This window comes from Entamoeba dispar, genomic scaffold, assembly GCF_000209125.1.
Source record: "Entamoeba dispar SAW760 scf_1105229458145 genomic scaffold, whole genome shotgun sequence".
NCBI lineage: Eukaryota > Evosea > Mastigamoebida > Endamoebidae > Entamoeba > Entamoeba dispar.
Window position 1 is genome coordinate 12,102 of NW_001853046.1, and position 6,493 is coordinate 18,594.

A 6,493-nucleotide genomic window follows, 5' to 3' on the forward strand; every position below is an offset into this window, starting at 1 on the left:
ACAATTATTGAAGTAAATTGGAGAATAAATTTGTCGGGGTATCTAATTTTATAATATAATCCCTTTCAATACAGAAATTTATAAATTCAGGTAATTTATCAATTTGTTTGAAGAATCCTAAAATCATTTGTGAATTCTTTTCTCGTTCTTCTTCTGTTAATGACTGTCTTAATAAAAATGAAATAACTCCACTTGTAATATCACTATTAAGCGTTGATAAACAATCAACCCAAATGTCTTCTTCATCTAATTCTTCAAATTCCATTGGTTGTCCAGAATTTGGAAGACCAGGGCTTTTTGATTGTTTTTTCCATAAAGTTGATTTTTTCATTCAATTTGAATTTGAAAGATCTCTAAAAAAAAAAAGATTAAAAAAGAATTTTAAAAACTATTTAATTTAAAACTTCTATAAATTATTAAAAACTAAATAATATTCTTCTTTTTTTAATCCTAAAAAAAATTCAATTAGAAGCTCTTACATACCCATCTTTCTTCTGTTCCAGTGTCTTCTCTTGAAATTATAATTAATAGTATTTCCAGTCTTCATTCTAAACCATTGTGGAACACCTCTGTTTTGATGAATTTTCTTTCCAAGTTTTAATTTATATGAAAATCCTTTATGTCCAGTCTAACTTGTTAATTCTTTTTTTCAATTTTTTGATAACAGTAATAAAAGAAACATAACATACCATTCAAAGAATACTTGAATATTTTTAAAAACCCTTATTTTTTTTTAGTTCTTATTAAACAATTTAAAAAGAACTATTTTATTATTTTTTTATTATTCTTTTTTAATTCTTCTTTTTCAAATTTAAATTTCTAAGTGTTTCAAAAATTTACTCAATAAACGAAGAAGACATATCGACATCTTTTCCTAATGATATCATAGTACCAGTTTTCATATAACTTTTTTTTGTTGAGCTCATTTCCATAATGATAACACTTATTGTTTTCTCATTTTTGATAACATTTGGTTTGTCAAACTTAAAATGGAGTGTTCTTGTATCATATGGAGGATTTGATACATCATTTTTGGTAGTTAAATACATAGCTAATGTACATCCACCAACAGAATTCATGTCAGGTCCTGGAACAATGTTTGCCCATCCTTCTTCTACTATTTCGATTAGTAGTTTAGTTATTTTTAAAAGAATAAACAACAAACAAGGGGTATTTACTGTTATGTCATGACCACCTTCTTCTATATTTCCAATTGGTGAATACACAATTTCAATAAAATCAGAATCATCACTACTAAATGTCCACATAAATTCATATTTTAAAGTGATGGATTTGTTTTAGTGGTTGGTCTAATTTTAATTTCACAAGTTTTAATTGCTGAGACTTCAGGACAAGTTGTTATTTCAGAATAATATAAAGTCCTTGACCATTTATAACTTGAGAATTCTTTTAATACTCTTAATTTAATATCAGAGTTGTCAGCTATCATTTTTATTCTTCTTATGAAATTATTGAATAACAGTTCTTTTTATTTCTTAAAAATTTAATTAAAAATTGAAAAATGAACATGAAGAAATAAAACATCTCCATCTCTTTTCTTCTTCAAACATTTCTGCATCTAGTCCTTGTTGCACTAATTCATTATCAATTATTCCATCAGAAATCATTGAAAATAATGATGAAATATTCATAGATGATAATGCACTTGTACAAATAAATTTCATATTATTACTATCAGCAAATGACTTAGCTTGTACAATTGGAACACTATTAAATTATTATTTCTTTCATAAAAAAATAATGATATTATAAAGAAACCTTTCTTGAGAAGATAAATCAATTTTATTTCCAACAAGATAAAATTGAATTTTTCTTGTTATTGCTATTTCTTGTAATTCTTTAAACCATTGTTGCACATTAATAAAACTTTCTTGATTTGTAATGTCATAAACTAAAACACAAACATTAACATTACTAACATATGATGATATAATTGAATGATATTTTATTGAACTACCAATATCAAGTAATTGAAGTCTAAGACGTAGTTTTTGATTTGTAGTTATAATTTTAGAATGGAAATCAGTTCCAATAGTAACCTAATTTATTAGTATTAAAGAAATGTATTTTCAAAATGAACAAACATTATAATTATTATAAAATTCATCATACATAAATCTTGATATTAAAGAAGTTTTCCCAACTGTAGCATCACCAATAAAAACTACTTTCTTTCTAATAAGAGGATCCATATATTCTTTTTAGATTAAAAATTTTATGATTAAGTGATGATAAATGAAGAAATAATGATAAATGAGTAAAAGATTTATATCTTAATGAGATTTTAATGAATCAACAAAAAAAAAAAAAGAAAAAATAATTCAAAATTTTATCATAAAAAAAAGAACTTGAAATATTAAAGATTTATTTTATGTCTTTTTCTCTTCCAAGTTATGTTGATCCAACGAAGTTTGAATTACCAATAAGTATTGAACCATTAAGACCTAATGAAAGTAAAAAGATTACAGAAAATGATTATATTCAATTTTATGAAGAACCAGAAAAATGGTTTAATAATAAAATGAAAGAAAGATGGTTTAATTATACAGAAATAACACAAATTAAAACAACATTAATTACATGGAATGTAGCAGAAAGTAATCCATCAACAATAAAAATTGAAAATTTATTTAATGAAGGAGATTTATTTGTTATTTGTTTAGAAGAAATAGATATGTCAATAAGTGGAGTTATGACATTTGGACAATCTGAATTATGTTTAAGATGGCAATCATTAATAGAACAATCTCTAACTCCAAAAATATATGAATGTATTTTTTCACAACAACATGGAGGTTTAGCTATGTTTATATTTATTAAAAAAATAATGAAAAATGAAATTAATGATATTTCTGTTTCAACTGTTTCATTAGGTACATTAGGAATGGCAAATAAAGGAGCAATTGGAATATCATGTAGAATAGGAGTATGTAGAATTTTATTTGTAGGAGCACATTTTTCAGCTAATGTGGGACCTGATAAATGTGATGAATGTTATATAACTGCAAGAAATCAATTTCAATTTCCTATATTACCAAAGAATCATGATTATGAAATTTGGCTTGGAGATTTTAATTATAGATTAAATGGAACTGAAGAACAAATTAAAAAATATTTGAATGATCCAATTAAATTAATTATAACTGATCAACTTAATAATTCAGTTGAACGTTCAAGTGCATTTGGAGGATTTATTGAAGCACCAATTACATTTTTACCAACATATAAATTTGAAAAAGGAACAAATAATTATGATTGGAAAAGACTTCCAGCATGGTGTGATAGAGTTATGTTTAGAGTACATCAATCATATCAATTATCAATTCATAAATATGAAAGAATTGAAATATATTATTCAGATCATCTTCCTGTTAGATGTACAGCAATTATTAAACCAAGAAAAATTAATAATTCATTATTAAAAAATTCATGGGAAGAAATTCTTGAACTTTCAAATTATATTAGTAATGCACTTGTACCAACATGTGAATTATCAACAAAAAGAATTTTATTTGGAGAAATTATTCCATATAAAACTGTTCATTCATCTATTGAAATTACTAATACTGGAAGAATTCCAGTTTCTTTTAATATTATTTATATTTCAACAAAAAAAGGAGAAGAAATTAATCCAACATTTATTGAAACTAATATTATAAAAGATAATATTCCTATTAAACAAAAAATTTCAATTTCAATATCAATTACTATGACTGCAGAAAATATTCATTTAATGAGAAAAATAGGAAATGATTTTATAATGCAAATAATGATTCAAGATGGTGGTGTATTCTTTGTTGAAATTATTTTTAAAATTTCACAAACTTCATTTGGTTTATCTCTTAAACAACTTCTTCAACATCCAGAACCATTTATTATTTCTTCTTCAATTGTATCATTTCAAAAAACATTATTACCTAAAGAAATAATATTATTTATTAATACATTAAATAAACATAAAGAAGATCCTAAAATATTTACTACTCTTCCTACAATTGAACGTTTTGAAATTTATGAATCAATTTTTCATAGTGTTGATTCAATGGAAGAACTTGATAAATATAATATTTGTGCTTTATCAGAAGCATTTATCCTTTATATTCAAGCAATGGGAGGAATATTTATTCCAACACTATTCATTTCTAAAGATAAAAATTTAACTGATAATATTATTGAACCAGAGAATATGGTATTATTACGTGTTATTTGTTCTTTATGTAAAGAAATATCAAAAGTATCTCCTCTTAATCTTTCTTTAAATGAGTTACTTTCATATTTTAGTCAGGCATTAGTAAACCGTAAACTTGAAATGAATGAATTTTCAGAAATAACAAATGAAATAGTTACATGTGCACAAAATGTTCGATCAATTGAAAAAGAGATGACAGAAGCTAATTAAATGTATTTTGAAGAAGAACATTATAAAGGTTCATTAATAAGTTCATTTATCATTTTTTATTTCTTTTTTTTTAAAAAAAAGAACTTGAAAAACAGTAATAAATTAATGATTACAACAAACAAATTTATTATCACTTTTATTAATCATTATCATCATTTAAATACTAATCATATTATGTTAGGAACTGACCCATTTCTTTATTCTATTTCTACTATTCCTGAATGTCTCTTTCAAAATTCAACTTATGGAATAATTATGGCAATTTTTGATGATCAAACAAAGAATAAATATCAAAGATGGGTTTATAATCCAATTCAATACTGTGTTAATTATTCTTTATTATCTGTATTGAACCATTATATGGTAACTTCTTTAAACACATTATTTATCAAGAAAACAAAGAAAAATAAAATTGGAATTGAAGTCATATCATCTTTATCATCATCAATCATACCTTATTGGAATCAATCAACAACAATGATTGGATGGAATTGTTTTCTTCAAGTCGGTACTAATATGCTAATAACATTCATTAATTCATTTCTTGATTGAATTGATTTTAGAAATTATCTTTTATGTTATTTGTTTTAAATATGACACAAATGGTATTATGTTCTAAATGATGATTGTTTCATTTTTGTTGAATAGATTATAAATGAGATAATAAGAAGTCTTATTTTTTGATACTATCAATGACATAAAGAATATCATTATAAATAATCAATTATTAGATTATTATGATAAATACTAGATTCTTCAACTAATTCATATATGAAACAATATTTTTATTTTTCATAGTAATTATATAAAATAGTGTTCAATTCATTAGTTTATTGTTGTTATAAACTTTTGTTGAATTTAATTAGTTCTAATTATTAAATTTATTTAATTTAACATCAGTTAAACAGTTCATATACTGAATATTTCAATAGTTATATAAGTATATTCTATGAAAGATAGAAAAGACTGTCATAGAACTATTATATTTTTGTAAATATATCATCACAAATGTTAATAATTTTAATTTTTGAATGTTATTTTGTTACTTATTAATATAATTTTCATAGAGTTAATCTTAGAATAAAACAAATATGTTGTATTGAATATAAACTATGTTATATGAAAGTTCAAATAAAGGACAGTTGTTTTTATCGTAAATAATACAGTTTATAAGTAACAGAATGGTAATAGTTTTATTGTATTACATGTTAATCAATATTAAAGTATATTATAATGATAGTATAACTACTTAGTTTGTTTGAACACCTATATTTTTGTCTGATTGTTCTAAAACTAAATAATTTCAATAAAATCTTTTGAAATATAGAATTTAGTATAAAAATGAAAATTGTGTTTAAATCTTTGATAACAACTATTTCCAAGAATAGTAGTATAATAATGTTTGTATAAATACTAAAACTTAATAAGATGTATGTGAGAACATAACAGATAATTTTTGTTTCTTTTTAGTTTTCATCATCTATCATATCATTAAATAGTAAATAATACTATTCAATACTAGAACAAAGAGATACTTCAGCTATACTTTAATTGAAATTATAATTTTTGTTTTATTGTGGAGATAAATAAAAATATTTATAATCATGAAATAAATTTAATAATGATATTTAATTGTATATCATGTTCTCATTGTTTTGAGAAGTTGTTTTATTATAACTATTGTCGATTTCATAATTATTCTCTTTATTAGAAGAGGGTTGGGGTCAATGTGTTTGTTTGTAAGTTTATTTCATCAAAAATATCATCATTATTTAATTAACACCTATTATATTTCATTTACTTTGTATTATATTTGTATTGTTATTATTATGCTTATTACCATTTTCTATTCAATTGATAATTTATAAATAAATCAAACAATATTTATCAAAAATGGAATAATTTATATTGGCAACGGAAAAAAAGGAAATAAGAGAAAAATTAAGAGAAATGATGAAAAAGAAGGACATGAAAGAAAAAAGTGAAATTAAGAAGTAGAAGAAGTGAAAAGAATAAAAGTAGAATCTTGAGAATATAAAATGAAAGAAAATAAAAAAGAATAATCAAAATAGA

The 6,493-nt window shown here is 22.7% G+C and overlaps 5 protein-coding genes across 5 annotated transcripts in view, besides 14 other annotated features; 2 read left to right on the plus strand and 3 right to left on the minus strand.

Moving 5' to 3' along the window:
* EDI_349430 (uncharacterized protein) overlaps positions 1 to 331 on the minus strand; it is a gene marked incomplete at both ends in the record, with an annotated part of 988 nt that extends 657 nt beyond the window's left edge. The window contains 2 exons of the mRNA XM_001733193.1: positions 1 to 42; positions 188 to 331. The exon at positions 1 to 42 is cut by the window's left edge and continues 657 nt beyond it. Coding sequence (XP_001733245.1) covers positions 1 to 42; positions 188 to 331 — 186 coding nt within the window. The remainder of the gene's footprint in view (positions 43 to 187) is intronic.
* A 23-nt stretch (positions 332 to 354) lies between these two features.
* Positions 355 to 435: a sequence feature (AT_rich).
* A 40-nt stretch (positions 436 to 475) lies between these two features.
* EDI_349540 (ribosomal protein L39e, putative) lies at positions 476 to 1,268 on the minus strand (the record flags this gene model as incomplete). Its single annotated transcript, XM_001734289.1, has 3 exons — positions 476 to 628; positions 686 to 722; positions 841 to 1,268. The coding sequence occupies 3 exons, from the start codon at positions 1,266 to 1,268 to the stop codon at positions 476 to 478; spliced, it is 618 nt and encodes a 205-aa protein (XP_001734341.1).
* Positions 724 to 819: a sequence feature (AT_rich).
* A 218-nt stretch (positions 1,269 to 1,486) lies between the features above and the next one.
* Positions 1,487 to 1,517: a sequence feature (AT_rich).
* EDI_349550 (uncharacterized protein) lies at positions 1,509 to 2,213 on the minus strand (the record flags this gene model as incomplete). The annotated part of the gene is made up of 3 exons (XM_001734290.1): positions 1,509 to 1,728; positions 1,780 to 2,060; positions 2,106 to 2,213. The coding sequence occupies 3 exons, from the start codon at positions 2,211 to 2,213 to the stop codon at positions 1,509 to 1,511; spliced, it is 609 nt and encodes a 202-aa protein (XP_001734342.1).
* Positions 1,730 to 1,774: a sequence feature (AT_rich).
* A 105-nt stretch (positions 2,214 to 2,318) lies between the features above and the next one.
* Positions 2,319 to 2,394: a sequence feature (AT_rich).
* On the plus strand, positions 2,393 to 4,420 carry EDI_349560 (type II inositol-1-1,4,5-trisphosphate 5-phosphatase rlated, putative; the record flags this gene model as incomplete). The annotated part of the gene is made up of 1 exon (XM_001734291.1): positions 2,393 to 4,420. The coding sequence occupies one exon, from the start codon at positions 2,393 to 2,395 to the stop codon at positions 4,418 to 4,420; it is 2,028 nt and encodes a 675-aa protein (XP_001734343.1).
* Positions 2,828 to 2,866: a sequence feature (AT_rich).
* Positions 3,421 to 3,449: a sequence feature (AT_rich).
* Positions 3,945 to 3,976: a sequence feature (AT_rich).
* A 51-nt stretch (positions 4,421 to 4,471) lies between the features above and the next one.
* Positions 4,472 to 4,500: a sequence feature (AT_rich).
* A 25-nt stretch (positions 4,501 to 4,525) lies between these two features.
* On the plus strand, positions 4,526 to 4,972 carry EDI_349570 (uncharacterized protein; the record flags this gene model as incomplete). The annotated part of the gene is made up of 1 exon (XM_001734292.1): positions 4,526 to 4,972. One exon carries the CDS (start codon positions 4,526 to 4,528, stop codon positions 4,970 to 4,972), a length of 447 nt encoding a protein of 148 aa, XP_001734344.1.
* Positions 4,973 to 5,198: 226 nt separating this feature from the next.
* Positions 5,199 to 5,233: a sequence feature (AT_rich).
* Positions 5,234 to 5,289: 56 nt separating this feature from the next.
* Positions 5,290 to 5,314: a sequence feature (AT_rich).
* Positions 5,315 to 5,431: 117 nt separating this feature from the next.
* Positions 5,432 to 5,482: a sequence feature (AT_rich).
* Positions 5,483 to 6,002: 520 nt separating this feature from the next.
* Positions 6,003 to 6,054: a sequence feature (AT_rich).
* Positions 6,055 to 6,338: 284 nt separating this feature from the next.
* Positions 6,339 to 6,483: a microsatellite.
* Positions 6,484 to 6,493: the final 10 nt, after the last annotated feature.